Source organism: Haliotis rubra, unplaced genomic scaffold, assembly GCF_003918875.1.
Source record: "Haliotis rubra isolate DU_JTF1 unplaced genomic scaffold, ASM391887v1 Scf732, whole genome shotgun sequence".
NCBI lineage: Eukaryota > Metazoa > Mollusca > Gastropoda > Lepetellida > Haliotidae > Haliotis > Haliotis rubra.
The window spans coordinates 247,749-266,189 of record NW_025767449.1 but is presented as its reverse complement, the minus strand read 5'-3'; the positions used below and the strand labels follow the sequence as shown (position 1 = coordinate 266,189).

Genomic DNA, 18,441 nt, shown 5'->3' with positions numbered 1-18,441 from the left:
TCTTCGATTATTTCAATTAATCGGACCACCACTAAAGTTTACACCTATAACAAAAGTGTATTAAAATTTAATAGGCTACAACAAGCAAAGGTCTTTTGGAGGTGTGTACATGGTATAGGGAGTAAATATGATGTATATCTGTTGCCAAGTCTAGGAATTACAAGTTCAAGGTCAGCGGGCTACAAAGGTGGTGATTCATTCCAGTTAAGCGCAGGACACTATATGATTAGTATAGGTATTACAACTTAATAATCTTAGGATACAACAGGCAAAGGTCTTTTGTAGTGTGTCCATGGTATAGGGAGTAAATATGATGAATATCTGTTGCCAAGTCTAGGAATTACAAGTTCAAGGTCAACAGGCTGCAAAGGTGGTGATTCATGCCAGTGAAGTGCAGGATACGACATGTATGGTAATCGAAGAGCAGCAGTCATCATTGAAGCGTTGCATTTACAGCACGGTGACCTTAGCACTACCATAACAATATCACTTCCATTGTTTCAAAGCAGTCTTTATCTTTTCGCTTTAAAAAACCCAACTTGTTCTGATTTCTAATAAAATAAAATTTTCTTTGGAATTAATATATTGGTCAATGGATCTGTAAACCAAGGAAAAAAGTCTACAGAATAATATAAATATTGAAAGCCTAGTCTTGATCATATGTTTGCATGAGGTCCCCAAGCCTAGTTCCTCTGTCATGTGACATGCATATAATAGTTCTGATGGTAAAGGGGCGGTGGGTTAGCCAAGTGGTTAAAGCATTAGCTCGTCATGCTGAATTCCCCACATGGGGACAATGTGTAAAGCCCATTTCTGGTGTCCCCCACCGTGATATTGCTGGAATATTGCTAAAAGCGGCGTAAAACCATACTCACTCACTCCACGCTAATTTAATATTACTCTACTGACGCCCAGGATCGGTACCGGTACACTTCTTGGAGTAGGACCCAAGAGCTTGATATTGTTCCTAGTTTCATGCCTGAGCTTAAATTCACTTCATTTCATTTTGTACCACATAAGTGTAATATATTTCATCAAGGTTTTATCAGATTTATGGCAGAGTAAACTAAGTATCGCTTAGATATAACTCGGATACCTCAGGTGAATATCAACATTCTTCTGTCTTTACTGATGAAAACTGAAAGTATTAGTTTGCAAGAGCTGACGGTGGCAGGACGTGTTTGAGACACGTTGACTATTGTATTCAATTTGATCAGAAAGGATGACGTACTTGACGATTAATGTCTCTTACTTTCCAGCTTGGTGCTACTCTTCATATATATAGCACTTGGCAATGTTTAAAACCAGTGGTTCATTCTTCCTACATGGTGTATCAATTTGAAAATATACTGAAAGAAACAAATAAAGGAACACAGGAAAATTCAAGTGTTCCTTTTATAGTTTCCAGTTTTCATCACCAGCTTTGAATAGCGTAGTGGGAGGAAATCTGAGAATAAATAAAGGAAAACTGACATGAAGTGGTGTTCCCTTATTTGATTCCCTCAGTATATGTTGGTTGATATTTGAAAAGCCACATAACTCGGTATCATCAGTTGTTCGCATGTTTTGAACTGAAGGCCTTGTCTTTGTTTTTCTACTGTTGCACGAAAACAATCGCTTGTTGTAATGCTGTGCCGGCTGTTATGTTTTTGTAGTTAAAAGGGTCTAGCATAGAATTAAGGTGGATCTTGATTATGTCATGCTCTTTCCTGTCTGAGAATGACAATGGACAAGTTTTGGTTTGTTTTGTAAATGACTTGACATTTGAAGCTTATGTATGTTTTTAAACAGTGCCATTAAGCCACATCAAGTTAATTATTTGTTTTACTCAAAATTATTTATCAAAGTAAATACAATTGATTTTAGAATATATACTACACATACTTTGATGGGAAATGTCTGTAAACTATGTACTATGTATTCTTGAGTTTGATGTATATCGGTATAACAGTCAAATTTATGTTCAAAATTTTAATAAATGGGTATGTTTAATACTTGTTACAAATTGTAGATTCTTCATACTCTTACAAGTTTTGGCCTTAAAAGTAATTTTACACAAAATAGATAATGATTATATAATTGATTACTGATAACTAGAAACTATCCATCCCTATGAACAGGGATTGGCAACATATGATGAACTTCTTGTGGCTTGATGGAGGTTATATCCCAAAGCTTGTCACAAAAGCAGTTGTTGACAAATAGTATTTCTGATAGAGGTTGAATATGTGTCCTGGGACAAAAAGATGTTAGGGCAACCAACTGCTGGCTGCAGTAAAGAGGGCTGGTCAATTATTAAAGGGTGCTTATCAAAGAGAAAGAAAGTTGTTAGAACTTTGTTTTTAAGGAAACTTTAATATCATGTCCTAAAATTGATATAATCTTGTTATTTAATTATTTGTCTAAAACATAATTAAAATAATGAAATAAATAATAAATAAAGTTTTTTGGGGAACATCATGAAAGGGAACATTTAAGGCGGGTTGTATGTACTTAGTGAGACAATGGACAAGCAATCTGTGGCCATCACCTATAGTAAATGACCAGTCCATTGTTGGTGTCTTGGTTCCTTGGTTTACAGGTCAATATACCAATGTTGTCAACACTGTCCAAATGATAATAATATTTAACTCAACTTCTCATAATGATGATCAGATATGTCTTTGTATTTAAATCTTCACTCAAAATATGAGAATCAGTTTTTGTGTTTCACATACAGATAGAAATATCCTTCAAGTTGACTAGTAGTTGTTAAACGTTTTAACACAAGACAATTTTATTTAACCTATGCTTGTTTGAATAATTCATATTTTTCAAAACCAAAGTGATCTTGAAACATTGATGTGTCAGTGAGCTGCAGGTCTTCACTCAATGGAGGATTTGTGCCATTTAGTGAAATATTCAGTGAAAAGATGTAAGACTTCATGAATTGTCATTTTTCTATTTTTTGAATTTGGAATTGCTGGTAAACCAAGAAATATGTAACAACACCTTGAGATAAGTACGAGTTTGCAATACACAAGCCGATGTATTGTTTCTGTCGTGTTCAAATCTATAGCTGTCTGTGACCCCTGCAGTAGGTGTCATGACTAAACATGTTGTATCTTATTTTAAAGTCTAATTTTCAGTAATGTTATGTATATGGGTACTGCTTGTTGAAATTTATTTTTGGGTCCAGTTTTCTTGAACTTAAAAAAATATTGTCCAAACTTTAGACATTGTTGATGTATTCTTAGTTGACCTTGTATTGCCGCAGAATAAATTTCACATACCAAGAAGTGGTTGGTTTTCTTTTTGTTGGATCCGACTTTTGACAACTGGTTGGAGTTTATGATTGGAAAGTACTTTGACCTTGAATTTGAGTGAGTGAGTATTGCTAAACACTAAACACTGCAATTTTGCAGCTATTCACTGCGAACCTTGAATTTGACCTTCAATACCAATGACATTTTAAGAACATACCATAAAGATACAACCAGGAACCTTGATAGGAAAACTCGAATAGCCAACTGGTGAGCCATTCTGTCCCAGAACCTCAATGGGAAAACCATCAGAGGGTATTGGGGAACTGACCTGGAACCTTGAGGGAGAGACAAGTATCACAGGATACTAGGGATCTATCCTAAACAGGCACCTTGATAGGGAGCCCTGCAGCCAACAGGAGAGCTATCCTGTCCTGGAACCTTGACATAAACACTGACATGGAGTACTGGGGAGCTATCCTTTCCTGGCACCTTGATATGAACACTGACATGGAGTACTGGGGAGCTATTCTGTCCTGGAACCTTGATATGAACACTGACATGGAGTACTGGGGAGCTATCCTGTCCTGGAACCTTGATATAAACACTGACATGGAGTACTGGGGAGCTATCCTGTCCTGGAACCTTGATATAAACACTGACATGGAGTACTGGGGAGCTATTCTGTCCTGGAACCTTGATATAAACACTGACATGGAGTACTGGGGAGCTATCCTGTCCTGGAACCTTGACATAAACACTGACATGGAGTACTGGGGAGCTATTCTGTCCTGGAACCTTGATATAAACACTGACATGGAGTACTGGGGAGCTATTCTGTCCTGGAACCTTGCAATGAACACTGAAATGGAGTACTGGGGAGCTATCCTGTCCTGGAACCTTGATATAAACACTGACATGGAGTACTGGGGAGCTATTCTGTCCTGGAACCTTGCAATGAACACTGAAATGGAGTACTGGGGAGCTATCCTGTCCTGGAACCTTGATATAAACACTGACATGGAGTACTGGGGAGCTATTCTGTCCTGGAACCTTGCAATGAACACTGAAATGGAGTACTGGGGAAATCTCTTGATATGAACACTGACATTGAGTACTGGGAAGAAGAAAAACAAAACATTGGGAACGGGGGAACTAAACACCACCCTTTGCTGTATTCCATGACACTGACATCTATGATCTGGTGGGAATTCCATGTTTGAACTGTACCCCAGTATGCTGTACTTGTCCAAAGAGTGAGTTTAGTTTTACGCCGCACTCAGCAATATGGCGACGGTCAGTAAATAATATAGTATGGACCAGACAATCCAGTGATCAACAGCATGAGCATCGATCTGCTCAATTGGGAACCGATGACATGTCAACCAAGTCAGCGAGCCTGACCACCCGATCCCGTTAGTCGCCTCTTACGACAAGCATTGGTTGCTGAAGGCAACCACATGGATCAGATATTACGGTTCTGTCACATGGTGGATTTTGTCATCTTACCTTGATGATAAGAGTGAGTGAGTTTAGTTTTACGCCACTTATAGCAATATTCCAGCAATATCACGACTGAGGGATACTAGAACTGGGCTTCACACATTGTACATATGTGGGGATTCGAACCCAGGTCTTCGGCGTGACCCCACAGCCCCTTGATGATATCGGACACTGCCCATAATCACATTAAGACTACTAAAGAATGTGGGGTAGCCTAGTGGTTAAAGAGTTTGCTTTTCACGCCGAAGACCCGAGTTTTATTTTCTACATGGATACATTGTGTGAAGCCCATTTTCGTGTCCCTTGCCGTGATATTGCTGGAATGTTTCTATAAGTGGCGTAAAACTAAACTCATGAACACCAAAGGAGTGTCTGCCCAAGACCAGCAGGTTGATGGTTTGACCACCTGCCTCAAACCAAGAGATGTTAAAAGATGGTAGCTGTTCTCACCCTGCCTCGTGCTCAGCATTTGCAGGATAAAACGAATACTGGGCAAGTCATGATTATGAATGTGGGATTTGATGTTTACTCATGGCTACATGGTGTCTCTGTGTGATAGCACTGCAACACTGGCGTGAGTCCTCACTGGTACAAACAGGCAGACAGACAGACAAGTAGACAGACAGACAAGTAGGCAGACATACAAATGCACATGCAATCAAAGAGATAACTTCACTTCACCTTATATTTGGACCGCCTCTGTGGTGTAGTGGTAAGAGCGTCCGCCAGGAGAGCGGAAGGTCGCGGGTTCGATCCCCGGCCGCGTCAAACCCAAAGACGTTAAAATATGGTACTTGTTGGTCCCTGCCTGGCGCTTGGCATTAATGGGTACAACAAGGACTGGTTGGCTCGGAGTCAGTATAATGTGTTTGAGTGGGGTATTCATGTTTCACTGCGGCATGGTATCTCAGTGGGCTAGCACTATAAAACCAGCTTCAGTCTGGGCTAGTACAAGCAGCCGCACACACACATACACACGCATGCACGTCGTCATATGAGCGAAATATTCTCAAGCACGAAGTAAAACCCAATTTCACCTTACTTCATATTTACCATTAAAATGTCCATGTATGCAGACTTGGTCTTGTCTCTATATGATTGAGGCAATGCTGGTGCGACGTAACACCAACTCAACTCAATTATATTTACCAATTTCTTTGAGTGGCATTTTAGAAGTTGGGAAGTACAATATAGAACAAACTTTATCATCCTTTGTCTACTCTCTGGCTTCATCAGCTTTCTGCCTAGCCAATTATGTTAATTATGTTGTTTTCATGTTACATCCAGTATATATACACTTCCCCCTTATTCATGTTCCATTATGCTTGACAACGGTACAAGAATCTGTATCCAAACGTCGCATTCACGAATAAAAAGAAGTTGTTATCCATAAAGTTTGTTCTATATTATATTTACCAAGTGAATCACTGACAACTAGGTTGACCATCAGAGCTACACACAGAGAGATATAGTCATAATTTCACTTCACTTCATATTTGTCAAGTGGATTATAATATTGAACATAAGAGAACAAAAGACCTCTATGAACATAAAATCTTTAATCATTAGGTTTAGTTTCACTGGTGGGTGGATCTGCTGGTTCACGCTTTAACTCTGGAGCAGACGGCATCTCAGTGGGAGCCTGGGGCACCTTACTGTCTCTGAACAAACTGGTGGAAGGAGGGAAAGGGTCATCGCTAGGTTCATATGAAGGTCGTAGTGGTGTACCCGTAGAACTGACAGGTCGACGTGAACCTCCAGGTCCTGGACTTCCTGACATGCCCAGTCGGAAACGTGCTGGACTTGCAGGTGACCTTGACATTCCTCGTCTAGCTTCTTTGATGGCAGCCTTCTCAATCTGCTCATGTCTGATCTTGTTCAGAACATTATGCATACTTGCAACCTTTTTCTGGCTCCGTGGCGTTGTCTTGCTTCCTAATAGACACATATAACTTGTTTATTACAAATGCAGTGTTTTTGTCCACAAGATTAAAGAATGAGTACAACATTACTTTACTGAGCATTTTCCTAACATTATGTCAAGTGCAATATTAACATAAACAAATATTCTCAAGTCTTCCTGGCACCATGTAGGAGATGTATGTTCCACATTTACAAGTTCCCAGACATGGAATACAAAGGTTTCTTCTGAATGGCTCACATATGGCTTCTTTCTGGTGTAGGGATGTGTAACTGATCTTAGTCAGCTTATGGTTATGACTGTTCATAAACCAAGAAGTCTGGACCAAGTATATATAAATCTTGAAACATTTTAAAGTAGTAAATACACATTCCCTAACAACAGACCTGGAGTAGCTGATACACATTCCCTAACAACATACCTGGAGTAGCTGATACACACTCCCTAACAACATACCTGGAGTAGCTGATACACATTCCCTAACAACAGATCTAGAGTAGCTGATACACATTCCCTAACAACATACCTGGAGTAGTAGATACACATTCCCTAACAACATACCTGGAGTAGTAGATACACATTCCCTAACAACATACCTGGAGTAGCTGATACACATTCCCTAACAACATACCTGGAGTAGTAGATACACATTCCCTAACAACATACCTGGAGTAGCTGATACACATTCCCTAACAACATACCTGGAGTAGCTGATACACATTCCCTAACAACAGATCCAGAGTAGCTGATACACATTCCCCAACAATATACCTGGAGTAGTAGATACACTTTCCCTAACAACATACCTGGAGTAGTAGATACACATTCCCTAACAACAGACCCAGAGTAGCTGATACACATTCCCTAACAACATACCTGGAGTAGCTGATACACATTCCCTAACAACAGACCCAGGAGTAGCTGATACACACATTCCCCAACAACATACCTGGAGTAGCTGATACACATTCCCTAACATTGTCAACATACCTGGAGTAGTAGATAGTATCTAAGATACACTTTCCCTTACAACATACCTGGAGTAGTAGATACACATTCCCCAACAACATACCTGGAGTCCTCCTTGGAGTCGGTTTTGCAGATGCTTCTGATCCAAAATCATCAAAGTCAAATTCACTGATCTCAGGAGCTCTGTAAAATGTATCAATTAACTGATTAGTGATATCTAGCAAATAATTGAAAATGAATTGGTGATCAGAATGTTTACCATTCACTCACAAGAACAAAAGGGGTGGTCATCACTCTAAGATCAAGGTTCGATTCTCCACATGGATACAATGTGTAAAGCCCATTTCTGGTGTCCCCACACCGTGATGTTGCTGGATTATTCCTAAAAGCCGTGTAAAACAATACTCACCCATGATATATGTCAGCTTCGCCTAATACTGGATTCGTTGCAGCCATACTAAATCACTGTCCTCTCATTTCTGACTTTTAAAGTTACGACTACAGGGCAGGCCCTATTCTATTGAGCGATCTTTGTGCTATTATGATCATTAGCATATTATATTAAGGGAGGTAAAATCATATTAGCAATAAGATCGCTTTGTGGATCTGGGTTCAAGGTCACTAAACCACAATGCCTACTTTATCTCTTCATCCTTGGAGTCATCGTCACTGTACATATCTTCCTCATCTCCAACATCGTAGTCGGTGCTGCCTTTCTCCGGGGGGACGGCGGTCTTCTCCCAGGACACTTCCAGCGTAGCTCCAACACCTTGTCCTTGTCAAGCTTTTCAAACATAGCCAGGATGTCCTTGGCATCAGGGGTCCATTCAACTGGGGCATCCTTCTGTTCGTCGGTGCTTCCCTCTTCGTCACTTCCTTCAACGAACCAGTCATCATCGGCTGCTGCTGCTGCCGTGATGCCTCCCCCGAAAACCATGACTTGAGTGATTATGAATGACAATTGTCTGCAATCACACTGCTTCTAACGATTCTACATCAGCAAGATCATCTTCACAAGACAGAGTCTTTAATACATAAAACACATTGCACAGTGGGTTCCCACAAGGAATTATGGTCAGGACGATATCAGCTTTTCCCCATTTCAAATCTGAAAAGAGAAACATTTCGTGTCTTCAGTTTTAATCCTGATCATGGTATATCGATGGAAAACACTTAATTATGTCTGCATTCCACTGAGTTAGGGTAACATATACATATTTCCGTTAACTTAAATAATAGGGATGTCACATTACATAAGTTTCATGAATCGATACATATCACAATACCCATGTCACGATTCAATACATATCACGATACCTATTTTCGTGGCATTATTGTGTAAAGTTAGTTACATTTTGAACATTAATATTTCATATTTTATAATTGTTCATGAAAATATCAACATCTTTTTTCTCAGAGATTAAAAAGTTCTAATTTTCCATCTTTGTGCATGAAAAATAATCATTTATAACTGTCATAACATAAAAAACATGATACAATTTCAAAATGTAAACGATACATAAACATATTCAAACCGATACTTCAAAACTAAATATCAGTTTTGAATGTATCGATAATTGTATCTTCTTAGAAAAAGTATTGATGAATCAATGTTCTGTGACATCCTTATTAAATAAGCGAAAGATGTTGTATTTGACTGCATCAAAATGAATTTATCCGTTAAACATGTTAAACACCATGCTCATGTAAACAACATTACCAATGTCGGATCATAGCTTACTGGACGGTACCGGCTGCCCAACAGTTATCATCGTGTAACAGTTGTTGCCAATACATCTGAATGTGACCCCTTCCGTGGTGTAGTGGTTAGAGCATCCGCCCGGAGAGCGGAAGGTCGCGGGTTCGATTCCGGCCGCGTCATACCAAAAGACGTTAAAATATGGGACTTGTTGGTCCCTGCCTGGCGCTCGGCATTTATGGGTACAACAAGGACTGGTCGGCTCGGAGTCAGTATAATGTGTCTGAGTGGGGTATTCATGCTTCACTGCGGCTGGGTATCTCAGTGGGCTAGCACTATAAAACCAGCTTCAGTCTGGGCTAGTACAAGCAGCCGCACATACACACGCATGCACGTCGTCATATGAGCGAAATATTCTCAAGCACGACATTAAACCCAATTCCACCACCACCACATCTGAATGTATAAACAACAGTTCAGCAGCCAGTAGAGCCTATTCATGCTACAACAAAGTAAATTGTGTCATATAGACATTGTATATACTCAGATGAAGGCTTTTGTTTAAGATAAAGTCTTTAATAAGTTAGTGACATGTTGCAAAATTGGTCATGTGATCATGGTGACAATGGAGCCAACAATTTTTGTTCTCAAACATGTTGTTAAGCATCTGAAAACCCATAAGACAATGATAAACAAGGAAATCTGTTGATAATGTTTATAATCAGGATTATCAATGTAAACAAATCAGTGTACAATGGTGAATGTGTTAACATTTATGTCTAGTACATATACTTAGTTTTAAGTGAGTGAGTGAGTGAGTGAGTGAGTTTGATTTTACGCCGCTTTTAGCAATATTCCATAAATATCGTGGCGGGGGACACCAGAAATGGGCTTCACACATTTTGCCCATGTGGGGAATCGAACCCGGGTCTTCGGAGTGACGAGCGAACGCTTTAACCACTAGGCTACCCCACCGCCCCTCTCAGTTTTAAGTAGACACTCGTGTAACCTTGATTCGTGGATGTACGGGAAGTGCGGCGAAAATTATATGTTAAATGTACGATGTCATTTTGTATACTCACTGATTATTTTATTCATTGATTCAGTTATCTGAAAATGCCTAATATTCCACATGTGAGTGAAACGATTGTTAACCACAGCCATTTGCAATCATCACCCATTCGTGTGCACACAAACTGTGACATCACTTTGTTTCGTGGATAACGTAGTGGGTTACAATATATCACTATGTACGACAGCCCACTATGGCGACGAGATGTGAGAAGGTTGGTGGTGTCAGTATCTTTTTTACTTGACATTTTGTAAAAATTAAAATTTGGTATTAGTGGCATTAGTGATCTTGGGCTATTTATCTCACTAATTCTCAGTGCTGGACAATTAGATTTAGTGTACTTACGTGTAATGCAGAGATTCGGAACATTTTGTCAGCGAGGCGTGGCACTGTGTGTACATCAAAAGTACCGCTTTATGACGTCATACGAGACTTATTTACAAGATAGAATGATAATTACTGAGAGCAACGAATCAAGGTTATCAACGAATTTTAGTTACGGTTCTGTATTAATTTTCGGATTCTTGTTTCTCAATCACAGTTGATTTTATCAGGTAGGGGTAACCTACCGATTGGCCTATAATAGGCCAAATGGGATCCGTTCTGCCCATTTTGCTATAGGCCGATTGGCCTATAATTATGATATTTATCAAATAAATTTTAAGTGATGCATTTCCGCATGAGGATATTGACATCATTCAAGTTTTGATGTCCTAAGATTTTCATTCAAACCCTTTTGAGCATTTTCATCACATAATAAAGGAGTTTGGAAATTGCTAATTAAATATAAGTCTAAAACATTTTTGACAATTTTCACTGAAAATTAATGACATAGATAGTTTTTGTTTTCAAAATGAAAATCTGTGCAAATTGTGTTCTTAAATGAAACATCTTTGCCTGAACATGATACACGTTTCCATTTTGTCCAAAAATTATTTTTTTTCAAGCTGAGGAGGTCCATAACTATTCATCTCTATGATCATATAAAACCATTTTATGTGGAAATTGATAGTTTGTGAAATACTATTAATAATGGTCAAATATAGCCCGATCGGCCTATAGCAAAAGAGGCAGAACAGCCTCCCAGATAGCAAAGGTGTGTTGGGCAAATGTTGGTATATGGTTGGTTGGTTGGCCAACAGTCTGACATTGACAACATTGGCCCAACGCTATCTTAATGACTTAAAAGCAACAGTGGCTTTGGACACATTGGTCCAACAGTGGGCCAACATTTGAAAAACTATGCCTATTTTTCCTGATCTTACATTTATTTCATGAAGTTGAGCCAACCAGGGGTGGAAATAACCCATTGCCCGACGTCCGAGTCCAGTGTTTTTTACTGCCGGGCAAGCAAATTTGTATATCATGCTGTACCGGGGTCCAGTTGACTTTCCAATGTTAATAATGTTGTTTATTTAAAAAATCAACAAGAAAACGGCCGGTATAGTGGAAAACTTATCAGGGCAAGTGATTTTACATGTGCCACTGTACCGGAGTACACTAGCAATTTTAAAGTTATTTCCACTCCTGCCAACGTTGGCCCAACATTGTAAAAAAAAAAGAGAGAGCACACAGCCATTTTTAGCCATGTTTTCGTATTAAGATTTTGATGAAAGTTGAAATAATTACACAGACAAAATGAAACAATCTATTTTACTGTTTTTTAACTATGATGTAGTGAATTTTACAGCGTTGTTTTCTCCAAATTAAATACCAAACTTGTCATCATCGATAGCTTTACCTGATATTCAAAGAGCAGATGACACTACATTTCTGGAGGCCTTCAACTGGTAAATATGCATTGTTATTTCTGTGAAGCTGAATTGTGAATATATTGTGAAATAATTGGTTTAAATGATCATTTAGGTTAAAGAAACTGACACATACTGTATTGAAAGGCAATTGATTGAGTAGATAAAAGATTTAATTGACTTTTTTCTTTAGGTAGCCTGTTTTAACCACTTTGATGAATCTCATTAATGATTTTATTTTCAATTATTTAAATTTATTGTGTTTACTTTATTAACATTATGTGTTTGTCAGTTACACTTCTGTTTCCATATACAACTCTCTCTGTTATTCATCTTTACAACCAATAATTGCTAAACATCATCATACCAGATATATGTGTCCCAGTTATAGTAGTTACACGTCATAGCCAACTAAAACATTGTTTGATCGGCATTCTAGAAGTTGGTGAGTCAAAAATGAAACATACAACTTTATGGATGACAACTTAATGTTTATTGTATAGAGCGACATTTCGATGTAGATTCACAAGGAGGGAGTGGGGATGGGGTGGTGGTGGTGGAGTTAAGTTGTAACAACAACCTGATAGGGTGATTTGATAGAGTCTATAGTTTGATTACTTCTTCATATCCCAATGGTATGTAGTATCCTTGGTCTCTATTGATCAAAGGTTTGTGGCGGCTGATTTCGATTGCTTCAAAAAGTTTTCTTTTTTGTGAAGTCCTGATTTTAGGTGAATAAGATAAGATTTCGAATTTGTCAAACCACCTCCCTAAAACTAAGTCTGGCGTCATCTCAACCCTTATCAAACACACTTAGAACATTTGCTCCAGCAGCCATGCCCTAGAACATGTGCTGAACCACCTACAACAAGTCTTCACGAGCCTCAACCAGTAACCTACCAACTCATAGTCTGTTCAATTTCATTTGAGACCAATAAATTGCTCACGAACACAAAATCTAATAATTGCAACAAAACCAAATTTTGCAGTCACATGAAAACGACAGACCAACTCTGACAGCCAGGGCCCCATTTCACAAAGCTCTTGTGAGCCTAAGATCCAGTAACTTTTCTCGTAGCATTCGTACCTTTTATACTGTAACTGTAATAGTCGTAGCGCTACGAGAGTTTTTTGAAACGGGGCACAGGTGCGCGCGTTGCACGTGTGCAATTAAAATTTCACTACACACGCTTGTTGATTACCTGGCTGTTCTACCAGCAAGTGGTCCTCCCTTGTAAGAAATAGCGAAAAGTGACAACAAAATAATGACCATTTCTTTAACAACTTTTTTATTCGGGTGTCCAAAATTATGAGAAAAATCAGAGTTGGTCTGTCGTTTTTATGTGACTGTGCAAAATTTGGTTTTGTTGCAATTAGAGTGGAAGCTGTCTAAACCGGCCCTGGTCGGGACTGAATAAATAATCCGGTTTTGACATTGTGCCGGAATGTAGAGCTGACATGGTTACCTACGACTAGAACTAAACCAGTTTTATCACTCTCATATACATTGTTGTATAACGTGGTTCTCTCACCCATACTGAACTAAGTTTAAATTATCTTTGTTGGCATCCTTGTAGTTTCAACACAGGATTACTGACTCCTTGCCACGAGCCGGATTAGACAGCGCTGATTACTGTATAAACACATATTCGGGCGGCTCATTTCATGCTGAGATCCGGAATTGACAGCTGCCGGATTGCAGAGCTTTTAATGATGATAAATGTACTACCTATGGACGGGACTGAGCTTTTATGCCGATGTTGACAACATGCCGGATTGGATAGCTGCCGGTCTTGACAGCTTCTACTGTATTAGATTTTATGTTAGTGAGCAATTCATCGATCTCAAATGAAATCAAACGGACTATAGTCAAGAAGACCATCTCCACCACCCTCCACACAAACCCAAACTGACCATGCCTGAATCTGCCCCCATCAGAATCACAGTACCCTATATCAGAACCTCCCAGCATAACATAACGTCAAATACTATGTCCTTTTACGATAGATCTCATGTCTAAAATTATGATATCTGACAGTTTCATGAAATTTTTGTGTTTTCTTTTCAGGAGCAGTTCGAAAAAAAACTCACAGCGGCGACTGCCGAAAGACCTAAGACAAGAATATTTTCAAGAAATACAATATTGTTCAAATAACTAGGAAAAAAAGAGAATTAAACCGTTCACTTGATTAACTTGTTGTGTTGTTTATATATGTTTCTGATTGCAAATGTCAGGAAAGAGCTAAATGTTGAAATACAGTTGTGCCAACATAAGGCCAACTAAATCACATCATTGGGCCAAGTATAGGCCATGGGTTAGTACAATTTACAAAGGTTAAGAAACTGCTAAATGTTGCAACACGGTAGTGCCAACACAACGCCAACAAAATCACTACGTTGGGTCAGCTATGGGCCATGGTTTAGTGTGAATTTTCATTCGCTTGCCCAACAATGAGCCAACATGATGGGCCACTGTGGAGCCGATGAGCATATCCAAGTGGGCCCATCGTCAGTTTGACAACCATGGGCCAATCCAACCGGTGATTATGGGCCAACTATTGGCCAACATATCAATGCTATCTGGCTATAATATCCCGTTCGGACTTTTATAGGCCGATCGGTAGGTTTCCCCAACTGTTTATATTGACAATAATCTGAATCTGTTGAGAAAATGTACTTTGGGCATTACCGCGGAGCTGACTATGTTCCTCTTCATACATGTCTCCCCTCATAAAATGGAATGTCTTTCAGTAAGTAGACAATGGACACGAGTCGACATGAACAGAACCAAATCGAAATTGTTAACACCCGTGAAACTCAAGATTCTTTGAGAGCGAGTCTGCTCATGCAAAACACACAGAGAATTTGGAGTAGCAAATGCACTTGTTAGGATTGATTTAAATATAACCTAGTAACTTGTTCTGCAGACACAATCTGTAATCTGTGATTTCACACAAACGAAAACAATAAACATATTCTCTCACCGTTTCAATCGACATTGTTTTCCTCTTTCCCGCAAAATCTCTTCTTTGAAGAGTGTCAACAGGGGCGGCTACTCTGTTTCTTGATATATTTTGAAACACTCGTAAAATATCGTAAACTCGTTGATAGAAATCAACTTACACGTCATCCTCTATAATCTAACGTATACCCTGGAAATTATCGAGGATGCTTACATATAAGACTAATAAGTTGTTGGTTGTTAGGCTCATACAAACTAACCCAGCGTATCCGTGCCTCCAGTGTTTTCTTTAGCAAATGTTGGTCACATATTTGGGCTCAGATCCTTGCCCAGTCCTTGCCGCAATCATGAGCGTTTTGACAAATAATTTTGCTGTGGCATTACAACGTGTATTCACTCGCTGTAGTCAGTCATGGACACTAAACGTAATTATTAACTGAAATTCCTACTGAAAATTATCGATCTATACCGCCTCCGTAGTGTAGTGGCTCGAGAACATGCGCGGAGAGCAGTACTGTAGGTCGGAGGTCGCCCGTCGCGCCATGCTGTACCTAAACCTGTAAAAAAAATGGTAATTGTTATTACCTTGCCTGGCGCTCGGCGTTGAAGGGAATATAAGGTCGACTGGGATTAGTATATTGAGCCTTAGTGGTAGCTTTGTCCTGATGGAAGAGCATATATTCCTTTCTGCCCATTGTCTTGGTCATAATTTCAGCCCGAATTTGCCCCAAACGTGCAGCGCAATACCAGAGACCATATAATAGAGGGTCTATGGTCTCTGGCAATACCAATGTGCTCGTTTATTGCATTGCCTTTAGGAAGATAGGTTATCATGGTGACACCCTCGGCACACATGACCGGTGACCTTGTCATTCGCAGATCGGTCATCACAATTTCGAGACGTCTCGGAACCATTTCTGGCATTGAGACGTCATGCCTGTCAGTTATAATTACGAGACATCATGCCTGTCAGCTTTACGATGCCTGGTGTGGTGGAAATGTCACCCTTCTCCAGTGTCTATGCTCTATATCATCACTGTTGGTGCTCATTCCCTTTTCCGCCAAAGGTGTGTGTGTGTGTGTGTCTCTCTCTCTCTCTCTCTCTCTCTCTCTCTCTCTCTCTCTCTCTCTCTCTCTCTCTCTCTCTCTCTCTCTCTCTCTCTCTCTCTCTCTCTCTCTCTCTCTCTCTCTCTCTCTCTCTCTCTCTGTGTGTGTGTGTGTGTGAGAGAGAGTTTCGATTGCCCACTTGTGTACAATGTGTAAAACCCATTTCTGGTGTCCCCACCGTGATATTGCTTAAATAATAATGAAAGCGGCGTAAAACTAACCTCACTCACTCTGATAACTGTACGTTACCGAGGTGTGTAAGTTTCCCAAACACTATGATCACAGACATGATTCTTATTGACGGAGAAACTATTGGGTCAATTAAATCAATGTCCAAATAACAGTTTCTTCAGACCTTATCAGCCAGCCTCCGTACTTCGTCCCCAGATGATAATCGATTTCAATGTATGCTCTATACACAGTAGCATGCTGTGCAGTTCTAACATATCAGGTCGTCATGAATGAGTGAGTGAGTTTAGTTTTACGCCGCACTCAGCAGTATTCCAGCTAAATGGCGGCGGTCTGTAAATAATCGATTCTGGATCAGACAATCCAGTGATCAACAGCATGAGCAGCTATCTACGCAATTGGGAACCGATGACACGTGTCAACCAAGTCAGCGAGCCTCTTACCATAAACATGGTTTGTTGAAGATCAATTCTAACCTGGATCTACACGGATCATGAATGAGTGAACGTGTTAAACGGTAAACCTTAGTAGGAATCCGATGCCATTCATATGTCATTAAAGATAAGCCCTGCGTGGTGAGTAAGTGGGTAAGACTTATCGCCGCTTTTAGCAATATTCCAGCAATATCACGGCAGTGGACACTAGATATGGGCTTCACACATTGTACCCATGTGGGGAATCGAACCCGGGTTTTCGGCGTACCGATCGAACGCTGTAACCACTAGCCTCCCCCACCGCCCTCCCCTGAATGGTGACATATGAGTCACACATTACAAAATTGTACAGTATTGTAGTTTGTTTACGATTATATATATATAATCACCTCCATGGCACATTTGTAACCACAATAGCGATGACGCACAGGAGCTATATTTTTTCCTAATTCATGATAGGTAAAGACAAATATTACATATTTTGTTTAAGCTGCAATGCCAGATGGACCCAGCAAAATCATAAACTTTAGATTAATATTCCGAAGTGAGAATTACAACACTGATGAGAATAACGCCACAGGTTTTGTTTCCTGAAGCTGAGCTTCCGTCTGAGCCCGGGGGCTGACACAGATGTGGACTGTCCTGACGTGGTCTGTCCTGAAGTGACTCAGGGGCAACGGCAGCCGCCACAGACGCAGCACCTCCTACGTCATCACCGGTACCGATGTTATCGTAGGTGTAATGGCCTCAACTAACATATCATTACGCTGACCCGTGTCAGTCAAGGTGCAATTTGAGTCAACCAGTGTCAGTCAAGGTGCAATTTTGAGTCAACCAGTGTCAATCAAGGATAACTTGAATTAACCAGTGTCAATCAAATTTAACTTGAGTTAACCAGTGTCAGTCAAGGATAACTTGAGTAAACCAGTGTCCACCAACTTGAGTTAACCAGTGTCAGTCAAGGATAACTTAAGTTAACCAGTGTCCACCAACTTGAGTTAACCAGTGTCCACCAACTTGAGTTAACCAGTGTCAATCAAAGGTAGCTTGAGTTAACCAGTGTCAATCAAATTTAACTTGAGTTAACCAGTGTCAGTCAAGGATAACTTGAGTTAACCAGTGTCCACCAACTTGAGTTAACCAGTGTCAGTCAAGGATAACTTGAGTTAACCAGTGTCCACCAACTTGATGTAACCTTTGTCAGTCAAGGATAACTTGAGTTAACCAGTGTCCACCAACTTGAGTTAACCAGTGTCCACCAACTTGAGTTAACCAGTGTCAGCCAAGGATTACATGGGCCAACCACCTTCAACCAAGGTATCTTGAGTCAACCAGTCTCAATCAAAGGTAACTTCAGTTAACCAGTTTCAGTCAAGGATAACTTGAGTCAACCCGTTTCAATAAAGGAAAACTTGAGTTAACCAGTGTCAGCCAAGGTTAATTTGAGTTAACCAATTTCAACCAAGGTTAATGTAAGTGAGTACTCGAAACAAACTGCATAAATTACAACCTCGTGCCTTTTACGAACACACGGTGTCATCACTGATAGTGATTTAATAATACACGTTGGAGATAAAGTCAGAATCGGGCAG

The 18,441-nt window shown here is 39.8% G+C and overlaps 1 protein-coding gene across 1 annotated transcript; it reads right to left on the bottom strand.

The window, feature by feature from the left end:
* Positions 1 to 6,289: 6,289 nt before the first annotated feature.
* LOC124259686 (increased rDNA silencing protein 4-like) lies at positions 6,290 to 15,218 on the bottom strand. Its single transcript, XM_046693866.1, has 4 exons — positions 15,142 to 15,218; positions 8,280 to 8,743; positions 7,739 to 7,818; positions 6,290 to 6,680 (listed from the first exon to the last, which is right to left on the bottom strand). Exons 2-4 carry the CDS (start codon positions 8,570 to 8,572, stop codon positions 6,304 to 6,306), a joined length of 750 nt encoding a protein of 249 aa, XP_046549822.1. The 5' UTR covers positions 8,573 to 8,743; positions 15,142 to 15,218; the 3' UTR covers positions 6,290 to 6,303.
* Positions 15,219 to 18,441: the final 3,223 nt, after the last annotated feature.

Coding starts and splice junctions, on each gene's coding strand:
- LOC124259686 (XM_046693866.1), bottom strand. CDS start 8,572: ATGGTTTTCGGGGGAGGCATCACGGCAGCAGCAGCAGCCGATGATGAC. Junction 7,819..8,279: donor ATGACTCCAAGGATGAAGAG/ATAAAGTAGGCA, acceptor TACATTTTACAG/AGCTCCTGAGATCAGTGAAT. Junction 6,681..7,738: donor GACTCCAAGGAGGACTCCAG/GTATGTTGTTGG, acceptor TGTGTCTATTAG/GAAGCAAGACAACGCCACGG.